The following is a 26,578-nucleotide window of genomic DNA, read 5'->3' on the forward strand; positions in this document are numbered from 1 at the left end:
GGACCATATTCATGCGCACCCAGCGCGCATCCCTGGTCGCCATTCAGAAATAACTATATAGCCTAAAGAGCATAAAAATATAAAAGTAGACTATTTATGCGAATAGCCTACTATTTTTTGATTATATCCATTTTAACATGGAAAATGCACTAATTACTCACTAATTACGAAATATATTTAATGGTTAGTAAGTAAAATAGTAGTGCAATTAAAAGACGTTTGGATCGCCAGGTTAAGTTTGCAGTTTATTTATGCGTTAGGTTCTTTAAAAATAGCAAAAATAATGGTTGATATTCGCCATATTTATACAACAATTAAGCTAATGCAGGATACAGTTTTTGTTAAACGCGTCTCAGTATGAAATTAAATACCTTACCACAATTTCAGGCTACTCATCTAAAGATTATATACTATAACTAAATATGTCCCTTAAATATCATCCTACAGGTACTTGTATATTCGTATTTATTTAAATCTACCTTATAACGTGACAATAAATAGCAGTGAGAATAGAAGCATTTCTACACATTGCTAGTTTTATAGGCATGGCAATCCTTCTCTGACTGAATGGCTCTCTCACCCGCCTCCCCCCCCTAGCGAGGTATTTCAAAGCTCATTAATCAAAAACTCGCCGCTTTCAGCCTCGCCGCTGATTCCACCTCCTTATGAACAAAGCTTTTGCATTCCCAACTCTAGAAACACATTTCAAACTGCGAGAGGCCAAACTTTGTCCCAAGCAAAGGAGTGTGACAGCATGCTTGCGGTGCAATCAGGGCACGGAGAAGAGAAGGCTGGAGATGTTAATGCTACATAGTGGGGATGAGACGCTCACTGGTTTACTCTGCAGAGGGGTAGGTACATCCTATTTACAATTCATAAAGACTGTTTAGGATGCATTTAAAAAATATATTTATATAACCAAGTATTTATACGAAATAGCTCGATAATGGTTACTGCTCAATACCCAAAGGCTACTGCACAAAAGCGCCTCAGTAGAAATGACCAGTTTCAAATGGAATGTTACAGCAAATATTTTAGTCTAAATTTGGGCATTTCTCACAGGTTTTCGTTTTCCCACGGCCCTACTGTTTTGGTCGTTGCACAATAATGGCAGCCATTTTCCTACATCATTATAATGAATTGGTGGTGCTAAATTGCCTTATCCAGATAGCCCTGACTAAGAAAATTACCCTGCCAGCCTTTTGACATCGGAAGTGATCACAAGGAGTAGTGACAGACAGGTCTTTCAGACAGACAGAGAAAAATAATGTAAAACAAGGCATGTGTAAAATCTGCAGGGGTTCGGGCTATTTTATGGCTAGGCCAAGCGACATATATGAGATTATGGTGCTCTATAAACTCTGTCCTTGTCCGAGGTTCCATCTGAAACACTATGGCTTATGATCATCTGAAATGAACAAGCAATTCAATAGGAATAAGGCTGAATAATTGAGTCACTAAAGTTGGATTTAAGAGTTTTAAAAAATGAGTTAGTTCGGTATGCCTATACTAAACTGCAACTTTGTGAATTCGAGTTATTTGTTTACAATGTATTAACTTCTCAGAGCTCAAATTAAGTAAGAGAGCATGGCTATTACAGTAATAAGAATTCTAATTAGAAAAGGAAAAAACACCTGAAATAGTTTGCTGTCATTTTAAAGCCACAGTAGCTCCTGCACCTTAAACTGGCCACACTAACACAGGCCCTATGTCTTATACTGCTGGTTGAAAACGTTAGTTCAAAACGAGGTGAGATTAAGTAGGTGTGTTGGGCAATTACTTGAAAGTACTAATGCACACTCATTCAACTAATGATGCTAATGCATGTAGCATGGTATTAAAAGAGCCATTTTAGCTCTTTCAAAGTCAAAACTACGCTTCCTACATAAAATAGCCTACAGCCCTACCTATTTATGTACATTATTACCATGCATGATATTCTACAATCATGCATGTTATCATGTTCTATAGAATTAAATGCTAATGTGCTAAAATGTTTTAAAAAAAAGGATTGAAGCAGCCTTCATGGAGCTATTTTGTGTGTCACGAAAAAGAAAATTAATAATCTATAGATACACACTGGTGCTGGAAACATCGACGCAAAAACTTGAAATATAGACTTGGAAATGAGCATGCACTTATCACATGCAGATTATAACTGTACTAGTCAGAGTGCACTTTCTGGAAGGCCAGTAAGGTATTAATAAAATGGCAGGTTGAGACAGTTGGACTAATTTAAATAGAATTAACGACCAATTCTGTTTTGAAAAAAAAAAAAAAAAAAAAAAAAAAAAAAAAGATCATTGTTTGCCTCAAATTTTCACAATTCACAGTCGCAACTGCTTAGCTGTCTCAACTCTCATGTAGGCTACTAAACCAGGGCTGTCATTTCACTCTGTTCATCGTCTGTAAGATAGGACCAAATTTGAACACTTGGAATGTAATAGTGTAACGTCAGTCAAAGAGGTTACAGGAAAACAGTGCAAGACCTACTTGCTTACTACCGCTGTCGACAGTGTTAGTCTGCTTAACAGCTTAACACCAATCACAGACAGTGCGTAACTGTGGTGCGAGGACTAAGCCCAAGGAAAAAAAAAGCATTAGTCAGTGCAGTGTGGCCTGAGCTAGCATGCTGGAAGTGACCGTGCAAAATACCTTTCCTGACAATTTAAGGAAAACATTAACCCATAGATGAATAGCTTATGCGTTTGAGTGGGAACGGTGAAGGCTAGTTTAATCTCACTAGCCTGATTAATGAGCTATTAAAACGTACAGAGCAGCAGGCATGAAAGTCTATGAGAAAACTGCAGTGAGCAATAAAGAAGATCCAAAGATCCGAAATAAGTTTTAAAAAATTCATTTTAAAACTTAATTAAACTGTGTCTGGCATATATTTAGTTTGTAAGTTTAGTTATGAGTAGTAGCCCATTTCCAAATTTGAAAAAAAAGAGTAACATTTGAAAGAGCAATCTATGGAGGTTGTAGATCAACAGGCTAAACGCTGCAGTTTAGAAACCAGTGCACAAGGCAGAATACAGATCTGTGGTTCGATTGGCTGGGGGGGCGAGACCACGCCCCTCTTAGTGGTCGGCATTATTTACATGTTGAGCCTCAAAATACAGTAAGACAAGAAGACAAGCTGCGGAGGCCATCGTACACCCTTTGAACTGACCACCTGAGAATTGTAATGTCCTTGTATTCAGACTCAGGCGGAGGCATGTCTCTCAGATCTAAATTCGGTCAGGTGGAGCAGCAGGGAGAGACCCAGGGGAGACTAGCGACAGGTATTGTGGATCATGTTATTCACACATCGGATGTGCAGTGTAGCTCGAGTGAGTGTGAGACGCCTCGGCCAAGTTTCTTATTTAGTGATGATAGATCCTGTGGATCCTACGCTGAAGCTGAGGACTGCATTATACACGCTCAGTTTATAAGCTCTTTATACTCAAGAAGCGCGTCGTTCTGCCTTAAGGAGTCTTGCCCCCACAGTACACAAGAAGAACAAGCGTACATGCAGAACGGGAAAAGTTTACTCGCTTACGATAGTTACCAAAGTTTTACTCGGTCTCAGGGGAGCTGTTTAATAACACTTCGGTCTGAGGACACGGGGGGTGCAGCTAACGCTTTCGACTGGATGAAAACAAAAAGAAGCCATTCTAAAAGTAAGTTTTAGACATGATACCATATACCACACGGGCGTGGTTTATCTGACAGAACAGAATGCCTATAATGCTTTCAACTACGCCCAGCCTACAGGTCATTTACGATGTAATATATTTGCAGGATGTTCACAAGCTTGCGGCTTGACTACTGCAACAGCTCGCACCAGCTTCACTACCGGACAGGTGACTGAACTGGAGAAAGAGTTTCACTTTAATAAGTACATCAGCAGGCACAGAAGAGCCGAGATGGCGAGCGAGCTGCATCTGAGTGAGTCGCAAGTGAAGATCTGGTTCCAGAACAGAAGAATGAAGCAGAAGAAGCGGGAGAAGGAGGAGGGCCTTATCCCGATTACGCGCTCTACAGAGCTGCACTCTTCCTCCACAGGCTCCCAGCCTGCTCACTTCCCCTGCTACTCCTGCTATCATGAAAGTGCCTCTACACGAAAAATTACATAGCCTATTTGTGCCACATAGCCTGTCTGTGCAGGTGTTCAGCTGATTGTTTTGATTGACTATGTCAGTTATTTCCTTGCACTATTTATAAGTAAACTGATTAATAATTATATTTTTACATTTTATATTAATAATCTGTCAAAAGTGGGACCTTATTGCTAATTTACCAAATAATGTCAAATGTAAATTTCAGTGCCTTTAAAAGACTATATTTCCCAATATTTTACTTTTTCCAAGGACCATGAATGTATTTTTTTAGTTATGTAATTATGTTCTTACTATAACTGTAACAGACACAGTGTCTTGAGAAAAGCTTGTCTGTTTAGATTATTAACATGCAATGCATATCTGAACTAACACTATTGTCATAATAAATATAAACTATACTTCTACTGATGGCACACCAGTACTGCTCATATGTATCACTCTTAGGTTAGGACTTTGTAACACATAAAGGTAATGTTTCACACAAAGGTAATGTTTCACGTTTCAACACAAAATGGTTTCAGCATAGGACCTTCATTTTCCATTTATTTAATCTTATGTGCAGATATGCAAAAATGTGCATGTAAAATATAGCAAAAGATAAATCTCTCAGATAACAATTACTGGTAAATGGTCCAGTAAGTGTAAAGGCCGCCTAACATTTATAATTAATAGATGAATAGCTACTTGTCAACCATGCTCAAAGACAAGAAGCAGATGAGCAAATCAGCAGGTGATCCAAAAACAATGGTTTTGTGACTTAACCTCACAATACACATATAGTCTTCACATGAATACCAACAAAGTGATTAATCGTACCTTGGCTAGACGCATGTTTGAATATATATTAGTCACTGAAAAACAACATATATAAAATTTTTGGTTTAAGCAAGTCTGTTTTGATTTATTTTAAATTAGTCTCCAGTCCATTTACCCCAAACATATCAGGAATTCTTCAAAGTTTACTAGGTGGTTGATTTTGGAAGTTAAGCTCAAAGCTCATATCTATAAAATATTTATACCGTTTATTCTTTCAGCTTATGTCATGTTTGGTAATTAGTAGATACCCAGCAAATGTTCATGTTGATACCATGTACATTTGCTCTGTTATTGTAGCCTACTATTTCAATGCTGATGTCATGGAGAAGAGAAATTTTCCACTATACTGAATCTGACATTCCTATCATTTTGTTTCAAGATACACAACACCTTTGGAATGTATTCAGCTCAGCAGTAGTTGATGATTTATACTTATCATTAGAAGATTTAACCTAGCAAACGTCATGTGGTTGCTCATTCCTTTTTCTGAGGCTGCTGCCCCATCCCTCGCTTTCCACCCCCTTCAAACTGACAGACAAACTGATCACACAGGAAAGCTGCCATCAATTACTGCAGCGATGTCTATACCACTCCACACACACAAATACCTCACACACATCCTTCTATCTCACTCCTATCCATATGGACATCCTTTAGAGCATTTTCCCATAGAAATTATGACGGAATAAAACACATCTTCATTCATCTTCACCACGGAATGAGAGACATCTAGTCTCTTTGGGTTTTACAGCACATCATCATATTAGCCCTCCCCCATACAGAGAAATGGATTATTCTGGAGAATGAACTTGGCTTTACTATAAATTACAACTATAGATTCTGAGAAGTAGCTTATTTTGTTTAAAATAGTCTCTAATACAATTAAGCTTCTAATTTATGTAAAATCAAAAGTGTGCCTAACAGTAACAGGGCTTGGAATTTAATCTGTCCACAGGATAAAGAATGATTCCCTGTGCTTTTCATTTGTAATCCCAGACACATTATTCCAGTAAAGTAGCCTATGACCATTAAATATGAAAAATGACTAGCTGACAGCTCAGCCCGTGAGTTTGGGTTTAAAAGTTAACAGTCCCCTTACAAGCATGAGCTTAAAATGAGTAATTAAGCAACTTATCATGAGCCAGCGACATCTTAAGCACGTGAGAGAAGTCCTCTATAAATGCTCACCTGACAATATCTTTATCACAGTCATAGACTTGGCCAGGTAACTGCAAGCTCTATAAACCTGCTTGACCTCCAATCACACTCACACAGCCCAATATACCAACAATTACTTAAAATTACAGAAAATAAGTCAAAACACATCACCTTAAATATTCCGCTTTACACTTGATATTGGTCATACACTACTGCACATCAGAACTGTACTAGCACTAGACAGTTTCTTCATTTGAATAAAGGATACTGTTTCTGTTACATTTCCCATACTAGCACGTTTAGTAAGATATCTGTGAATTATGGATTTAGTCTTTTTATTTTTTTTACAATTTAGAAAAATCGGAAAGACTTGCTTTTAAAATAAGCCTAGTAAAGAGAGTTTAGATGTCTAGGGCTAGAGTAATTAAGGATAATTAAGGTTCACAAACAGCATTTGTACCCTATGTGTGTTTGTGAGAGAGAGATGCTAACTCTCCAAACAGCATACTAACCTAATGGATACCCCAATGCCCACTGAAACTGACAGTTGCTTTTGTAAAGACTATTGATGGCTCTATTAAATACATATGCCTCCAAATTCACATTAAGACTTTCTTGTCCCTTCCAGGTCATATGAGATCATATGAACACACAAGGACTCTATGTTTGGATAAGGGTGGTCATCACAGAGAGAGATAAATGGGCAATTAGTGGTGGCTAGTCCATTATGATCCATGTTAGGGTCTTACAAAAATGCTGATGGAAAGCTGAATCTCTGTGGACATATACATTCAGTAGAAAAAATTTAGTTTTTTCTCTTTTGATGCATGTCTAATAAATAATGTGAGTGTCATTTCTGAGTGATCAATGGTTATAAGTCATACTGAATATAGAAAAATATTTCTAGAGAAAATATTTATTTTGGTCTGAAAAATACTTTCCATAAGATATATTTTTTTCAGATGTGTGTCTATCCAGCCAGCCACCCAGAGATGCCTCTGAGCAGCTGAGCAATGACATATGTTCATAAATACGTAGAATAACTATATTGTGACAATTTAATCAACCTTTCAGATTAAAGTGCAAAATAATGGTTTTTGGTGTAGCCTAATGGTTGATTGTGTGGTCAGTTATGTCCAGGGACTTGGTATCCTTGATCCATGGGAAGAGAAGATAGGAGCCAGATTAAATTTGCAGAGACAAGAATGTCACTACAGGTGTTTTGCATTCTTTGAGCTTAAAGTAAGAGAGTGAAGCCACCTACCGCTGAAATGATCTGACAAGGAACAGACTGAAGGAATGTTAAGTTCACCGACCTTTGTTTTACTTTTCCGTTTCTCAGTCAGTTTTGACATTCATTTTTTTCTCTACATTTAACTTATGAATCATAAAAAAAAATGTTTTGCTGGTTAACTCTTTGAATAAACCTGACATTGTTTTTGAATTTTGGACTGATTTACCTTGAGTTATGCAAGAATACATATATGTGTGTGTGTGTGATATACATATATGTATATGTATGTCACACACACACACACACACACACATATATATGTATGTGTGTGTGTGTGTGTGTGTGTGTGTGTGTGTGATATACATATACATATATGTATATCACACACACACACACACACAACAATCAATATGTGGGGGATGTGTCATAATAACAGTGTGTTTATGACATGGGTTATGATTATGATGAGTTTATGAAGTAGGATATTTGTTAGATAAAATGACATAGAATGTTAAGTTAAAAAATTATGAATTCATAAAGAACAAAACTTGATGTAGGTGATAATATATTTGTTCCAGGGTATCAAGTAGTATCTTAATGCTCACATAATTCAATTATACAACAAAATGAATAATCTGAGTTCTTGTAACAGACTACAGGAGTGGTCTATTGCACACAGAACTAAAACAACATTGATTTTGAACTCAGTGCCCTACATCAGAAACAATTTCTTATGTCATATCTATACTGTAGTGATAAATTCACATTGTACTATAGTGATGAATTCACACAGTTACAGTAGGTTGTATTTTAATCAGAGTGTGCACACACACACACACAAAACACAGACAAAGTCTCTTTGCAGGGTTAAATTATTCTCCTCAGTAGCAGCAGCCATTTGATTTCATTTGTAGTGTGTCTAGTGGGCAGCGGAGGTGAGAGCACCTTTGGCTGCAGAGGGACTGGAGCAGCACACATATCTAGTAACTGGAGACACAGAATTGACAATGCATTTATCTTTGAATAATGTAAATGTCGGGAGAATGCAGTGGCTGTGGAGGAGAGAGACGGGTGCAGGACATGGTGGGGTGGGGTGGGGTGAATGGAGGCCCAGATCTCCTCCTCTTCATCTATGCCCCTGTCATCCATAGCACTTCTCCTATGCTGTTCCTTTGCTCATCCAAGGCCTGCTACATCTTTCCAGAGCTGAATCATTTCTGCCAGAGGCCAACAGGGAATTTATACACAGCACACTGCCAAAACCACTATCCACTTGCAATTTTTTTTGGCATTTTTTTCTGCAGTATCTTCTTCCATTGACTGTATTCTAGCTTGGCTGATGAATTGCAAATTGCTAAATCTACTTTATATCAAGTTTTTGTTGAAAATAAGAGAGATGGGTATGCATTTGTGGTGTGATAGTTTTTTCTGTGCATGTTAATTTTTGATATGTTGTCAGTTATTATATGCACATGTAAATGTTGACAGTTGTCATTAAGCACAGTCTGACTGCTGCCCTCTGAAACCCCTTAAGCAAGTGATTATGGCTTTGCACTTTGTGTGTCAGTTACAGAGAGATTATATAGTCACAGATCCAACCAGACAAAGTTACTTATGTCAGTCATAAAAACACTTCGATTCACTGTTTTCCCTTACCCTTTAAAAAAAATTAAAATTTACACTACAGTTTGCTGACAGAAATAAGAGCCACATCTGTCACAGTTACAAAAACACAAAAGCATATACACATGCAAAATCTAAAGGACACCAAACTTATTAATTGAGATGTGACCTCCATACAGTGTTTTGAAAATGTTAATTAAACTTTAATAAAAATAAAATAAGGTAAATCAGTCCTAATGTTCATAATACTGAACTTGTGCAGTTGCTGTGCAGAATTCCTGATCTTCAAGCCAGTGCTCATCAAACAGCTATGTGTGTAGGTCAAAATTAGTCTAGCTTTTTTCTTTTTTCCAGGCTGAACTGAAATTTGATACCAATGACATTTATCAACATATACATTTAAAATTTAGCCCTGCATTGTGTGTATTGCACCTGTAAAGTGTTGCCTGTATGGTATGAGTGCTTGTGTATGTGTGTTTGATACTGCATGTAGAGAATAGTAAAATGGATGGCTACTGGCAGGCAGCAGGGCTGCTCATTGAGGCAAAGTGCCAGTAAATTGTTTGTCTTCTGCTGTGCAACCCTATAATTCTTATGGGAGCAGATGACATTGTGCTTGCCAAAGAGAATAATAATAAATGGGCCATAATCAAATAGGGAAATTTTGAGAGGCAGGCATGGTCTAAATGCATTACCAGGTTGAGCCCTGGTAGCCACAAAGCTTTGTTTCTCCTTTAAAGGCATCTGACCTGCCTTTAAACACACTACCCGAGGACACCAACAACAGTGCAAACATTTACATTCCATATCTGTGCCATTAATCTGGATACAGAACAATATGTATTGTTTCCAGACAGGTACAGTAACACTACTGAACACACTGTATTCTGTTCATCGCTCTCTCTTACAGCAGGAGATGTGCTGGCTGCCTGTATGAGGGTTCTCTTTTGCCTCAAAGAGCATACCTCTATTTGAGTGTGTGTGAGGAAGGCCATCTGTTTGGTCATGGCAACATGATTCCACCTTGCTGTTGGAAAGAGGGACTTGAGCGTTGCTTGGCTAGCAGAGGTCTATTGTTAGCCTGAGCAGGATTGATTACAAAGTGTGGTAAAATCCAAATTTTATTTATGAAAAAAAATTATTAATAAAGCTTGGATATTAGACCAGACATTAGAGGGATTTGACCCATTTCATCACGTGTCACATCTTCTCGGAAACACTGACTCAGCGAGCCATGTACAGCAAGTTTCCTCATAGAACAGGAGATGCCTTGGGCACTACACAAACGAGCATAGCACAATCCACTGAATGTACCACTGTAAGCACATAACCACAGACTCTGGATCTAGCTAAACATTCACCAAGACCGATTACTAAAAAAGTTTCTAAAAAATATAGTGCATACAGACTTGGTATAACACATAATGCATAATGGCAGTGTACAACAGAAACACAAACATATTTGAGTTTACAGTAAGGTAATATACAAGATTAAATTATAGACTGCATTTAAATACACAATGAATGTGTTGAGAGTATTCAAAACATTATATGATGCTTGTTTAAATGTGTAAAGGAAGTATTTGATATTTACTTTTAGCTGGATCGATCCTCTGACAAAATAATAAGGGAATATAAGCCTGTCATATATTGACTTAGTATTGGTGCAGTCTTAAAGACATAATGAAATATTGCAGAGGAAATCACAGATGTTTTAAAAACTCGATTACAGCTAATATCTCAGGCCTACAATTCGTCTTTGTGTATGCTTGTGAATTCTTGCATTATCTGAGGTGTAGGATCAAAAGTGAATATGCTGTATGTGGATAGTTTGCTCATTCCTTATTTTATATTTTCACAAAAAGACCAAAGAAATGTAATATTTTTAGGTTCCTATACTTTTCTTAGCAGTATTAATACAAGGTTATAAATGTAATCAATTACTTCATATGCCCCCTCTGTCACAATGCACTTGTCTGTGAGCTGCAGGTGCCAGAGCCAATTACACAATGCTAGACAAATTGTATGTATGTACGTAGTATTATTATGGGTCTTTTGTGAGTCATTTAGTTAGAGACAAAGACAAGCTCTCATGAGTGAGATGTCAGTAACCACACCAAAATTATTATTTTATCAAAATAGAAAAATAGATTAGTTACATTAGATTGACTATAATTTGACTATGATTTGGGTATTGTGCCCCCCCTCCACCCCCCCACCCCCGAACACACACACACACACACACACACACACGCATATTCTGTAGTGCATATCATTGCCTACTCAAAAAAAAAGTACTAGTCGTAGCATGTCTAAAGATATCTGCCCTATGGCTATTACTCGTATGGTAACTAAGTGAAAAGACTTCTTAAAAACAAACTAAAAACAATCTCCTCTGCTGATTGATAGGCAGCTTTTATACAGAACACACACTGACATTGAATACTATTTCAATCTTTGACACGGAAATCTAAAATGTCATGCACCAAAGCAGCATTCTCCTTATAAACATGTTCCAGCAAATCGCAAACAATATTGTGAATAAAGAAAGGCATGGTAATAATAATTACCATGCTAGTTAGTTCAAAACCTTGGTCCATCAGTTAACAGGATGAGGAAAGCATGACACTATGAACCATACTTGTGTTAGATGCATGTATGTGTGAGAATTGTACATGTTTCTTAGTAATCTTTAGTAACAACCTTACAGACTCATTAAATTTAGATATACTGTATTTTTTAGAAGTCATACAGGGAACTCTCTGTCTAAAGTTAAATGGGAGTCTTATAGATTTTTGGAGACAAAGAAGAATGTGCAGTCTTATGTCTCAGTGCAAACAAAGAAAGGGCTGTGTGTCTGGAGCGGAGCTGGAAGCCAGTGGCAATATTGTCTCAGACCTTGTGCTGCTATATAAAAAGTCCTTGGACACAATTTAATTTCTGTCAGGACTGAGGCACTACCACCACAATGGATTTCTTTTATACCATAGCTTCAGCATCTGAGCTGCTTTGTACAGTAGGAGTGCATCACCTCTTTCTTTCTCTCTCTCTCTCTCTCTCTCTCTCTCTCATTCTTTAACTCATACTTTCTCCTCTTTCTCATATCAAATCAGTAAAACTGCCTGTACAAAAACAGCAGAACATTCCAATGAATTGAGGTGACAGTGGTAATGTAATTGGATAAACATAAAAAATTGAAACTACACAATGTTGATGTAAACTGCATGTAACACTGGAGTGATATCACGTTTATCTGTCTCTCTCTTTCTCTCCAGATTGTAAGGTAGCAGCCGTAAGTGTGAGGACTGTCGTAGTTAGCTATGTACAGTAGTTTAATGTACTGTGGAGACTGTGTGGGCTTCAGAGCTGTGTGTGAGCAGCCCCGGCACTTCATCAATCACTCCTGGCATCTTGCACCACAAATCGATCCCACAATTTGTGTCCAAAGCTGTATAATAACAGCCCACATCCCTCCCCTCAAGTCCTGCATGTATTAGAGAACCCAAAAATGCTGTAGTCTAGAAAATGAAAGAGTACAGCCAAAACATAGAGAGAAATACCAGGGATTTCTTAAAAATATGAAATGCCATTTTTTGGATTGGAGAGCAGCAAAATTTCAGCTGCAGATGTTATCAGTGCAGACCTTTTTAGTGCCTTCGTACTAAAAGCTGCACTGTAGCCCACACAACAGCCCTCGATATTGATCTTATTAAAGCCTGATTAAGTAGAGTTTTACTCAGGGGTATTTCTCTGCTTACAGTAAGGTCAGTCTGTCTCTCCTTCTCTTACAGTCATAAAGGGTATTGCAGGATGAAGCAGTTCATAGTTTCCATGGTTTTGGTGGGAGTTTCAGGCTTGTTTGGAGCAGGGAGCGTATGCTATAAACTCCTGCTGATGACAAGGGGAACAGCAATTCTTCTCTACTGACTAGCAGAGAATAATAGCTAATTAAAATGCTTTTGCCAAAAACTGGTAGTCCAACCTGAATCTTAGAATATTTTTCAATTTTTTTGACTTCCAATGAGAAGAACTTACAATACTTATTACCTAATACAAATTTATACAGGCTACAAACAAATTACGGCAGCATGGTGGCACAGTGGGTAACATTGCCGCCTTACAGCTCTAGGGTCACAGGTTTGATCCTGAGTTCAGGTTTCTATGTTCTACCTGTGTCCATGTGGGTTCTCCAGTTTCCTCCCAACACACAAAAAACATGCCAGGATTGGCTAAGTGTCCCTAGGTGTGAATATGGCTATGCAGGGTGCTTTAGCACTGCAATGGACCCTTGTCATGCCAGTGTACCAGGGATAAGCTCTGGATCCACTGCAACCCTGACCAGGATAGAACAGAAGATGAATAAATGAATGAACAAATTAGGGCCTTTTAATAATCATAACTAAAGTATCATGGAGCTAAGAGACCCATTAAAGACAGAAAGGAACTAGAGGTACTTAGGGCAATAAAATTTGTTTTAGACCAAACTATAACACTGGTTTCTGCAGAACAATGAAGGTATGTTTTTTTGACTATTGGTTTCACCACAAGCGGCCTTTAACCCTGTGGTAAACTATATATAGGCAATAAAATTATGATTTCAGATGCCATATTGTTACAACCCCGGATATATGCCAGTATTTTTTTGTATGGTTGTGTGGTTTTCTTTTCTTCTCCTTCCCCCTCTCTATTTAATGTGTGGTTAGGATAATTCAGAAAAGAGTCAGACTCAATGTTGTGACTGACAGTTGGACATCAAGTCAATATACAAAGGCTGACTGCAACAAGAATGGCAACACTTCTGGCACAACAGATACAGCATCTGGCTCCAGTGGTGTAACTAGGATCTTATGGGCCTCCCAGTGCAATCCTCCCAATATATCCCATACAAAAATCTTACTTTTAATGAATAACAAATTACAGTATAATTTCCTTGCTATTGTTATATCTCTTCCAAGTTGATGCTCTCAAGGCATGCCACTCCACCCATGTAGAGCTACAGAGTATGTCTAAGACTTAAAGGTATGGTACTCACTCACTTACAGGGAAGCAAAATCATCCTTGATAGCCATCAAATCCAAATTTCTTGTTATAGCATTTCAATGGACAGAACAGCTAAACTATTAACTCCACTCCCATGCTGCTTCTCAGGTCCTTGGTAAGCGTAAAAAACAGTAACAGGTAGGCTGCCCTGATACATGCCCATATCAACTTTCTTTTGGAATCCCTAAAGCCATTTTAAGGGCTGGTCTATTACTCTCTTTGCTTAAGTGAAGTTTGTTGGACAGGTTTGTTGGAGGGAATGAGTGAGGACAGGGTGAGGGGTGAGTGAACAAAGGAGCAGAACTTGCCCATAAATCATTGCAATATGATGCAATTTCATTTCCGTTTCTGAAAAAAAGGCAGACAAAGCTGTTTATAACTGGAAGCCTCAGCAAGAAGACAATAAATATTTTGAAAAAGGAATTTTTTGATAGAAATAGCAGGATCATAATAATCATAATAATTATACAGATCTATTGCTGTGTATATTATATACATATTTTTATGCACTGTTTTAGAGGTACATGCATGGTTTTAAAGGTATGAATAATTAATATATTATTTTGCAAGTTGTGAAGGATCCATTTGGCTGCCATGCAAGAGACGCATTATGTATAAGACAGAGAGATTAAACAGATGTTAAGGCTGTCTATAAAACGTGATGAGGGTTGGTAAGCATGCTGTTAAATTATCAGATCCATGTAAATCTGCAATATCAATATAAGGAACCTAAAAATAAAGGTGTTATTGAGCCTGATGACCATTTGTATTGTGCACAGTCCAGATCTTTTGTACATTGTAACCAGATTTCAGAATCATATTTTTATACAGTACTTTGTATTTTTGTCACCAATATATGTAATGAAATATGTTATTTCATTACACTGATATTGTATTTCCTTTTCTTTTGTTATCTTAGGTTACGCAGTTCTCAGTTAGAGATGCCATTCCATTTTGCCGTTCCATTTTTTTTTTTTTTTTTTTTTCTTCACCTTGCCTGGAGGTTCAAACCTGGCTCAGGTCAAATTGTAACAATATCTTTAGAAACAAATGATAAACTAATTGTTTAACCAGTTGTTCCGCTCAGACATGACATTTCTGATCCTGTGAAGAATGTGTTCTCTAAACCACCACTCGCTGCACACACACACACACACACACACACACACACACGCACACACACAAACATCTCAGTAGTTGTCTTAGATCTTTGACAGTGAACTCAGGATCATTCTCTCATTGCATCCTTTATGCCCTTCCTGCTTTCTTTTTTTTTTTTTTTTGCTCTGATTCTTCACATTTCAGTGTCTCTCTAAACAAGAATGCATTTGTGCATGTGTGTGTCCATTGTGTTTGGATCAGTGATGCAGATGCAGCTGGAGGTGAGTGTTGTCCCTGCATTTGTCTTAATTAATCTTTAATGAACCCCCTTTCTCTCTCCTCTCTCTCATAGCAAGTGTGGCCACATAAATGAAACATGAAGCTCAGCAGTATTAGTCTCAGTGTGTTCATTTGGGGTGAGCAGCACATATATCCTCCACCTCAGCCTGTCACACTCTCTTAGTGCCCTTTTTATTGCTCTGCCACACTCTCCTATTTAATATTTCATAATGTGCTTATTCTCCTAGCTCTCCTAATCAAACACATTCAACAGGACATGTATATTTCTACAGTGTATTCTGCCATATGCATGTAAAACCACCAGATATATTTTAGGAGGCATAAGGCAATAAAAGCCTCAAATATTGAACTGTTGTTTTGCAGAGTAGTGTTGAAAATAAAGTTTGAGAGTTGCAGAGTGTTCTGTCAGCACTGAGAGCAGGTCACCTCCATGCTTAAAAAGACCTAATAAAACTATGTTTCTGTGCAGGCAGAAAGTCTCCCAGAGCATGTCTAGCTTCTGGTGACCTATGAGAACATTGCTCAGTGTGCAAGCTCGGGCTCAGCAGAGGCAAAAAGCCTCCGGCACTGCAAAAGTAGCTGAGACACAGCCAAATTCCTTGCAATGTACCACATGTTCCCCTGAGCCACTTCCACACAGGTGTTCTTCTGCTCTCCTTTGCTCCCACTCTTTCTCATCATAACACACTCACTCTGCTTCTCTTTCTTCCATTCTTTACATCCTTTGAGGATGCAAGCCTCTTTCTTGTTCTTGTTTTCTTTCCCCCGCTCACTTTCTCTCTTTCGTTCCTTGTTTCAAGACTGAGGACCTAAGCCAGTTCTGTCAAGCAGTTCCTGTCATTGTGCCAGGCTCAAATCTTATTTGATTCACTGCAACATGCAGACCTAAATCAATCACTCACAGTAGTGTAGGGGAGAAAAATCAGTTACCTCACTAAAAGACACAAGATCAAAGATAACAGTTACATCACTACAGCAGATCTAAATGTATCAGTCCCTTTGGTCTAGCTGATTAGGCAACTCTATATAAACAACATTCTAAAAATTGTCATGTTACTATTGTTGGGTAAAGAAATTGTTATTTTGCTAAGTTTTAAAGAAAGAAATAAAAGCATTTTTATGCTAAAAGCATTGCTTTTTGTTCAAAATGGTACATTTGCTCTAAGGATTTAAATTTCTTAAGTATTCAATTACAACAGGCTTTTTGAGTTTGCACAATACAATTATATTCATCAGCTGAACAAGCAGTTTAAAGTTGATTCAATTTTAGCTACATCAGTTCAATCTAAATTTCTTATCTATGCCGTTGTTTTGAGGTAGTTTTTGAGGTAGTCACTAGCAGTCTGTAGCAGTAAAAAGTGCTATTGTAATCAGATACTTCAGTTTTTTTTTTTTTAATTGAGAAGATGATTTATTTTCTGCAGTGTACAACTCTACATCCTGTAGGGTCCCTGGAGGACTAGTGGTTAGGCCTCTCCACTCTCGCCACCCCGGCCGGAGTTCGATTCCCAGCCAGGGAACTGACCCCAGCCACTGGGGTTGTACAAGACAGTGCTCTCCCAGTGCCGCTCCCAACCTCAGATAAAACTGGGGAAGGTTGTGTCAGGAAGGGCATGTGGTGTAAAAACTGTGCCAAATCAAATATGCAGACCAATGATCTGCTATGGTGACCCCTAACAGGAGCAGCCAAAAGAAAAACAAATGTACATACTGTAAGCAGCCCTAAGTAAAACAAAGTAAAACAAACTAAAACCCTACTTGTTCCAAGGTAACTATTCTAGCTAGCTAATGCACTTAATTTAAAATGGGTCTAGTGGGCATGTGTGCACTTTTCATGGCCATTATGTAAACTGGATAAACAAAAATGCCGCTAAATAAAATGACATTCTGTGACATCCATGATTGATTAATTATAAGTAGGTTACTTATTTCGGAATCAGTATCAGGTATTGGTATCAATGAGTACCCAAAATGAATACTTGTTCCTGTACTTGGTCTGATAAAAAAAAGGTGTTGATGTTTAGTTTTAATAGATCAGTAACTCATTTTAGTAAAAGCTACCTAATGTAGTATGAGATATTCTAATCGTGTGAGACAGTTAGAGATGAGCAGTACATGTTGAACTGTTGGTGATTTATGGTATTCTCTGTAGAATGTAATCTGTCTCACAGTTTGTAGTCAGTGTGTTGTATCGTATGAAGATGCAGGTTCAGATGTGTGGTATGGAGAAGGGGGAGAAGGAGAGAGAAGCCCTGCTATGAATCTGCAGTATGCTTGGGTCAGAGTGGGTCAGATGATGAAGTCAGAGGCCCTACAGTAGGTGAAGCAGAGGACACATCTCCAGTCCTCTCTGCTCTTTGATAGCACTGTCAGGGGCCGTTCTATGTATTTGGGCTGTGACACAAAGGCAGAGGCAGGGCAAAGAGGCTCTATTTCGGCTCTGAAAGAGCTGCAGGGAAGGAGAGAGGACAAAGAAAGGCAGAAAGTGAGAGATTAAAGGAGAGAAATTGAGAGAGATTGATAGAAATATAGAAAGAGGAATTGTATTGAAGAATATAGTTCTGTTATATACATTGACTGTAAGGAGGACCTCAGTTCATCTTTACAAAGGAGAGAAATGCAGAGAATTAAGATGATTCAAGTACAGAATTATCAGACAGACGCAAGTTAGCAAAGGAATGTACAAGGCTATGGAGGAATAACAAATATATGAAACTGTTTGCTCAGAGGCCTGACTTTGTTTACACTGTGCTAGAATACTAGAGAGGAAGCAAAACATCCACTGTTTTAGCTTATATGTGCTAATTATTTTAATTAGAATTCCTTTTTGGACATTATTAGCTCTAAGGTATTTTGTTTGCCAAACCTTGATTCAAACATTGTTATTGTACCAGCAACCTGCACACACACACAGACACTCGCTCATGCTGTGTGTACGCTCTCTCGCAGTCTGAGTGCACACACAGGGGGAAATTATAATTAATCTGTTAATGACAGTTGGATCTGTCATTAGCTGGGGGAGTGTATAATAAATTGCGGTAATAAAAATTAAGATTGCATGCATCATTGAGGCCTTCTGAGGGTTTGTTTAATGTAGTTACAAAAATGCCAGTAGCTGAAGTGGCCTCCACCACTGCACCAGTATGCTTCTCACTTAACCCACCACTACTCACGCTGCACAGTACAACCCTCCACCAACCTATTTTTGCTACTGTATTTGCTTCTGTAATCTACATCGGTGACTGAACTCACATTCCTACAGAAGTAAGAACTGTTGCAGACACAACTGCACTTAAAACAGATGTTGAACAAATTAGTGACTGATTATACTGAAATGGACAGACTCATATATACTTTCATCCCCTCTATTCTGTTTTTCCCCCAGCCAAACTGTTCTGTAGTGAGTTGGGGTAGCTTTGGGTGCCCTGGAATTTGTCAACGATACTGTAGTACCTTATATGAAGATGGAGAGTGAAAGACTCAAGTGAAACCCTCATGTTCCAAACTCCAGAAGCCAAGTGAGGGTCAGCCATTACTACAACCAACAGGCCTGGAGCGCTGACTGATTGGATACCATCATCTAAAAGTGCTTCAACACAGACAAATGAGTATGAACTGAGCTGGGGTTAAAGGAGCACAGTCTACATTGTCTCCTTTTCCGCTTTCAGATTAGCAGAGGGGCCTAGCCATGCTCGATCAGTGCAGTGGGGAAGTCTTGGAACTTCCTTTGCTTTGATGTAGCACAAATAATCTTGTGTGGGGTACTCTATGAAAAAAATACACAGTCACACACTTTAGAAACACAGCCTTCCACTCCAGCCCCTCAGCTACACTGAACACCTTGTTCATGTTATAATGTTGGATTTTTCTAGTGTATCATATAGCAAGCTCATTGTGACTTGATTTCTCACAATGGCACAGCTTTGACATTGTAAGTGGATGAACATTAGCATGTGAGCCTCTGTTGCTAGTGATCAGGGCTCCTTATCTCCATCTCTGGGAGGGTATTTGGGACACAGAGCTCTGGGTTCAGAGTTTGGAGTTCAGGTCTAGCCTACAGGCAAGGCTGTTGCACATGTATCCTGACACTACTTAACCCTGGAGGCTCCAGCAGGTCATGCTGCCACAACATTGCCCTCCATGTGACACCAGCCAGAGCTGCCCACAGGACAAAGCCTAGCCTGTAGGTCTCAGAGAGCCTACTCACACACTTGGCTCAATTACCAATCGCTCATATTTACCCATAAGCTGTGAAGTCATTACAGGGTCTGACTGACCACAGCCTCAACCCTGCAGAGGTCACTCGCTGGGCCAGACAAAGGGGTCAGAGCAAAACCCAACGATGACTGACCACAATGGCTCCCATCAATCGTCAGTCTGATGGCCTTAGCCAATCAAAACAGGACAGAGGCAATGGATGAAGAAAGATTATGATGAATTTGAACAAGGTGAAGTGTGTGTTTATGTAATAGTCCATAACAGCTTGCATAATATTAAGAAAAAAATAAGAGAATCCAACACCATATACACACATACTGCTAAATGCAAGCCAAATGAAAAATATGGGAAAAGCTCAGGGCAAAACAAACCATTACAGATAGCCAGGAACACTAATGTATGTTTACTATAAATATGTTCTATATAAAAAGTGCTTTGTTGTGCTATAACTCTGTCTCTTTATATGTGTGAGAGGCTTTAAATGGGCAGTAAAAGATAAGAAAGGGCTATGTGAGTGTAGTGGTGTGTAATGAACTCTCAGAGTACACATGAAACGAAACAGGGGGAAGGAGCAAGACCTTGAGATGTTCCAGTCAGGTTTCAGACTCTTTTCCTCCTCATTCCATCTTTCTTTTAGATTGAGTTTCCATGGTATCCACAACAATTATCTCCCATTTGTCAGCCAGTTGTGTTGCTCTATTCAAGTTTGTTTGCTATTGCTCGTTTACTGTATTAATCATAACGGGGACAGATATTTATCACTTGCTAGTCCAAAGGTGATCAAACACAAATAATTAAGTATTACACTAACACACACACACACACACACGCACACACACACACACACACACCAGCATTTCCCTAATTCATATGCCGTAGGTAGGTGTTATGTTAATTAATATTGCTTCATATCTATGTAATAGCTATGGGACATTGGTGACAAATTTTAGCCTACTTTTTGCAAAAACCAAACAAATAAATAAACCATAATTTAAGCCTAACCAAGGTGCCACCAGAATGAATCCTTCTTTTTACGCTTTTACACATTTAGATAAAAAAACACAATTATTCTTTTTAATTAGTGCTTCCAGCCACTCTATTAAAATTCTAATTTTCTGCCTGTGCTTCAACTGATCTGGTCAGGGTGCTTTTTAATATTGTGGGTGCTTTGGCATGTGTGTGTGTGTGTGTGTGTGCTGTGGTGCATGGCTCTTGCATTGCGGTTGCGGTGTGTGGTTTTGTGGTTTGCTGTGTGGAGCAGGCTCTGGAACTGATGAGGTGAGGAGCATGGTTCCCCAGCACCGCTCCGGTAATCACACCACTGTAGAAACTCATACATCACACAGATGCACTTCTAGCAGTGCCACTCACACACCGCCACCTCACACTCCGCACCGGACAAATGACGGCCAGACGCTTGCCTGTCTACACACAGATGGCTGTGCATCTTTATGCAGAAAGAGCTGAGTGCGCCACTTTCACACTCCCTCTCCTTCTCCTCTGCCCCCCCCCATTTATTTTTCCTCTTTCATTCCCTCTCTCCATCAGTCCTCTCCTCCCAGGCTGCTTCTCTTGCCCTTCTCCTGTATAGTAGGTGGAATAATGGGTGTGTTGGTAATAGTGCAAGGGAAAATGACTGGAGTTATTTGTTGGGTGGTTGACACATGTGGAGCATTGTCCTTGCAATAATCATCAGCCCACTGCTGGGTTTCACGAAGAGAGCTGTCATAGCCACTTTGCATCTCACCATCTTTTTCAGCTGTTTCTATACATAAGTACATGATATAACCTGCAATACATATATATATATATATATATATATATATATAGCCTGCAATAATGAAACTTTTAAATGAGAAGCCTGCAATAGCTCAGTGCATAATAGCTGTGAGTAGAGCTCAGTGAGTAATAGCTCAGTGCATCTTCGATCATTAAAAGTACTGCACATCCACATTGGGATAATTGTCAAATGGCCATCACGGGGCACAAAACAAATCAGTGACCTTGTTAGCAGCTTACCAAGAGAATATTTACTACATGTGGTAGAAATCTCCTGTACACCTGATGTCAGTTGTAAGTGGCGTGCTTTTCTTAACCATGCTGAAAGTAAGACAAATTGTCAACGTCTGAACACAAACACACCATGGTGCACTGATAGCATAAGTGACACAAATATACAGTGTATTGTAAAAAACAGTGTACTTTAACTGAAACTAGAAAAAAAGGACTGTTACAGATATGGAAATTATTCTAATAATACAGATAAAGCCTATAAATTTTATACACTCCACAAACTATCTGCAAACTATAATAGCTAAACCTCATATGTTCTTTAAGTGCTATGTTGACTGTTTGATTGCTCCTTACCTGAGTCTGACAGGTAATTTCTGAAACTCTCAAATAACAGATATCTTCAAGAGTGGGTCCCTGTCAGTCAATAAACATACATACATAAATACACGCACACACACTCACACACACACACACACACACACACACAGCAATTGACAGCATTGCCTCTGGCATCACATTAACAACCCACTCAAGCTGTCAACACAAAGATATACAGTCTACACAATCATTCAAACCATCACAAAGCATTATTCATACAATAAACTTAAACATTTTATTCAGCTGAATGCTATAGTGGCACCATGAAATAAAAATACAAAATAAAGCACTACACTAGCCAAATCAACCCATAAGAACGGCAGTTCAGTTACATGCTTGGCTAAAATTTCCAAATCAGTAATTTGATTAATTAGGCTTCATTTCATAACCCCTCAGGTGTTGCGTTCCATTTGATCACATTTCCCAGTTCAAAACAATTTCAGTGACACACGAGCTCACATCATGCTAAGTAGTGGGAAAAAAAACATACAAATACAATTTGGAGGCATTCAGATATCATAACAAATATCCAAATAAGAAAAAGTATGCAATACTCTATGGTAGAAAAATAACCATAAATGTGATCAAGCATGGCTGATATGTTTGCTACACTTAAAAGAACTGCCTGTGTGTTTAGTTTTGTTTACCCTTGTGAAGGTTCACTGCTGCCGCCACAGGTAAAGCTTATTTCAGCTGGTCAGCAGCCCATGTAATGATACAGTGATGGTGTTCTAATTAGACAGTTTAATAATATGAGGTACTGGGTTTGAGCATGGCTGGATATGTAAAGTACCACAGGAATGCAGCCATGAATATACATGAAGCATAGGATCAGAAAAGCTCTGAATCAGGAGAGGACAGCCATAGGCATAGAATATGCTACAGAACATGTAGGAATCAACTATATAGCTAATTATGTCATCATCATTTCTTTAGAATTCAAAAATTCAACATGCAGCAATTACAGACAGTAAAGTGATAAATTGGTGAAAAAGGATACATACACTGCTGATTTAAATTAAACTGAAATAGTCTGGGTAAAAGTTGAGAAACTACTTTTTAATTTCCTTGTTTTTAAAATAAATAAACTGTGAAAGGAAAATGAACCAGATTTCAGAGTGTAGGAGTACAGTTGCTGCCAGTATAAATAATTATCGTAAATAAGTGAGGTTTGCCACGGTAGGAAGTGTGGAGCACGACAGGCTGAATGCATGAAAGGAAACTGAGCAGCATGTATGGTTCAGATAAACATTATCGATGACAACAGAGGCACTGTGTCCAGATACTGAGAGATACTGTCATGCAGCCAGGCAAGTGGCAACAACACATACAGGCACCATGTTCCCAGATCGAGCTACTCCATAATTCCTGCACTACAAAGAAAGAGGAGCTCCATATTTCAAACCTTCACTAACGCCCTAGTTATAAAAATCACTTTCACACTCCACTGTTCTTTTCACATCATGTACATATTAATCACATTATCTCAGCATTTACATACATGGCTCTCAGCTCTTTATTATAATACTCTTGTCTCTCTCTCTCTCTCTCTCTCTCTCTCTCTCTCACACACACACACACACACACACACACACAGTCTCCAGGCCTGGCTGGAGTAAAGTGTGTGAAATGGTGAGTTAAGAAAGCCCCTCAGAGTAGAGGAAGTGAAGGGCAGTAAGTTAGCAGCATGGCAGGCCAGTTCCTTCGAGCACTATAATTAATGTATGCCTCCCAACCATGCAGCAATACACACCTCTCTACAGCTGAGAAACAAGCCCCTCTGTGACTTCTGTAACTGTGGTGCTGTAACATAGGCTTATTTTTAGGTCACACACATATTTCAACATCACCTAACAGCTTAGGCAGAGTTTAGAGCCATACAAATTAGTAAAAAGGAGTTCCACTGAACATAACTGAAAACAAACCAGAGTTAATAATCTATTTTCTTTTTCTTTTTTTTTTTGTTTATCAGTTGACTGCACAAACCACTCTTCTCTATCTATCCTTTAAACTCATCCCTCAGACTGGCAGGAGCCGGAGGAGCAGAAACTTTCGTGACTGCTTTTAAGATTGATCACAACCATTTATTTAGAGCAACGTTACTATATGCATTTTTTGATGTGCCCTCTAAAGCTTCCTTGGAGTTTTCCTCATGAATCAGCAGAAGAAAAAGTGCCATGGCGATCGTGGGCGGCAGAATGACATAAATCATGTAATTATGGTGTCAGTGTGGCGTTTATCCTCCTCTGTGTTAGTGCTTGATGAGAGAGATAAAACCCCTTTTCATCTTTGTACTTAGCTCAGAGTGTTTACACAGGGAGATTCTTCACCCAGACACACATACACACCTGTCTGTCAGCATAACACTCCTTGCTATGTTACTGTAATTTGGGGCATGAACTGCCAGCATTTCAATGTAGAAAAACACACAGGATCATGGTCGAGTATGAAAGTTTAAGCATGTGCATATTAAAGTGATTTTATGCAAGAGCCTACGAATTTGAGGACAGTGTGCTTGGATTTTGTTTGATTTTGTTTGATGAATGTCAGAAAAGTTACAAATGCTAACCCTACCTGTAACTAATCGATATATATATATATATATATATATATATATATATATATATATATGTATATATATATATACAGCTGAGAAACATATATATTTATAAAATATGTAAATGTAAGTGTAAAATATATATTTATATTTACATGGACAAGAATTCAAAAAGTACTAATAAACCTGTATAGCATATTCAAAACTTATAATGCTTATAATGGAATGTTAATTCCATTAATTAAGAACCATTAATTCTTTCATTCATCTTCAGTAACTGCAATTTAGAGTAACCAGTCTACCTACTGGCATGTTCATGAGAGCTGGGAGGAAACCAGAGAACCCAGAGGAAACCCATATAGACATGGGGAGAACATAAGAAACTCCACACAGACAGTGCAAAATATTTTTGAAAGTTTTCCTGAATTTTTCAGTCAAAGGTATTTGAAATTATGATCTAACTCTGCATAACTCACTACTTTTTCAAGAGAATAGAACATAGGTTTATGCTTTACCAGTGTAGCCCTATAAACAGGAAGTGTGTTTTGGTCTTTTGTGTTTTTACCTGAAATCACAAAAATGGAAATCACAAAACCTTTATGGAGGTGTAAGTAACTGATTTTTTTATTATTATTTCGCTGTATTGCTCCAGTGTTGGAATGTTGGGTAAAACTTCATTAGAACAGACTTTGTCTCTCTCATTTATGTCTCATCCCTAAGCATTTGTTGTTAGAGGGTAAATGTAGGTTTGCGTTTTAGTTTCTCAGCACAGGGAAATTTGCCAAAATTCAGTATGATACAGATGCAGTGGATAGAGATTAGGCTGAAATTTTTTTTTTTTTAACCTTTTTAACTTTGAACCTAAAAATTAAATAATGAAAATTGTTATGAATTTGAGTCCCATGTTGGGACCATGTTGGAGTGTGTGTATTTGTCAGCCCCCTGTTCATGAATGACTGGATTTGAATGTGAGTATGTGTATATGTGAACCTCTATGTCTCTGGACAAAATGTCTCAGTATGTGTGAGTCAGTCAGACATAGATACCTATGAGAGGTAGCAAGAATATAAATTCAATAAAAGTGCCCTTGAAAAGCCAGTGTGCAATGTGTCCAGTTCTACTATACACACTACAGTAGACTTCTCCAATGTCATATACACCAACAAATATACACAACAGCAACACACCTACACCTGGGTTTAAAGTATTTTCTGGTTTCTGGTCTCATCAAAATACCATGAAATTACATTAATATAGAGAATAGCACAAAAAAGGAGAAACAGAGAGATCTGGAGAAAAAGAAGGTCTAATGTAGACACTTTAGAGCATAGGTTTTCAAACGTTTTGAAGCCAGGCACCACTTACAGTAAACTGTAAAACTGTAAAATTTCACAGACCACCTTGGTACAGTTTTATGAACATTCTCCAACTATACAAGTGTGTGAATGTGTACAATATTACTCTGGCTATTTATTGGACCCACAAAGCTTTTTGATTCCTGAATGTTCCATGGACAGAATACATTATATGGCCAATAGTATACCTGTTCCAGCATGACAATGACCCTGTGCACAAAGTGAGTTTGGCAAATCCCCACAGCCATGCTCAAAATCTAGGGGAAAGCCTTCCCAGAAGAGTAGAGGTTATTATAACAGCAAAGTTGGGACTAAATGTAGAATGGGATGTTCAAAAAGCCTAAGGGTGTGATGTTCAGGTATCCACAAACATTTGGCCATATAGTGTACATTAGGTCCAAGTTGACATTATTTTTAGGCCTGCTTGTTTTTGAGTTTGAGGTTTAGATTAAATTCAATTCAAGTGACCATTCAAATATTCTAATATCTATAAGAACTAAATAATAAATGTAATACATTTGCTAATGGTGGAGTGTATTTCCTGCCCCTGGCTATGCTTCACAGGCCCCTGGAGGTCTCCGGAAACCATGTGGAGACCCATTGCTCTACAGACAGTCAAAAATATTGGTAACACTTTATTTTAAAGAACACATATTGTGGTTCATTTTTATATACTTTCAAC

At 38.3% G+C, this 26,578-nt stretch overlaps 1 protein-coding gene across 1 annotated transcript; it reads left to right on the top strand.

The window, feature by feature from the left end:
• Window positions 1-877: 877 nt before the first annotated feature.
• On the top strand, window positions 878-7,408 carry LOC113526114 (homeobox protein Hox-D1). Its single transcript, XM_026912919.3, has 2 exons — window positions 878-3,662; window positions 3,784-7,408. Exons 1-2 carry the CDS (start codon window positions 3,188-3,190, stop codon window positions 4,116-4,118), a joined length of 810 nt encoding a protein of 269 aa, XP_026768720.1. The 5' UTR covers window positions 878-3,187; the 3' UTR covers window positions 4,119-7,408.
• The last annotated feature ends 19,170 nt before the right edge of the window (window positions 7,409-26,578 follow it).

This window comes from Pangasianodon hypophthalmus, chromosome 5, assembly GCF_027358585.1.
Source record: "Pangasianodon hypophthalmus isolate fPanHyp1 chromosome 5, fPanHyp1.pri, whole genome shotgun sequence".
In the NCBI taxonomy this organism is placed as follows: domain Eukaryota; kingdom Metazoa; phylum Chordata; class Actinopteri; order Siluriformes; family Pangasiidae; genus Pangasianodon; species Pangasianodon hypophthalmus.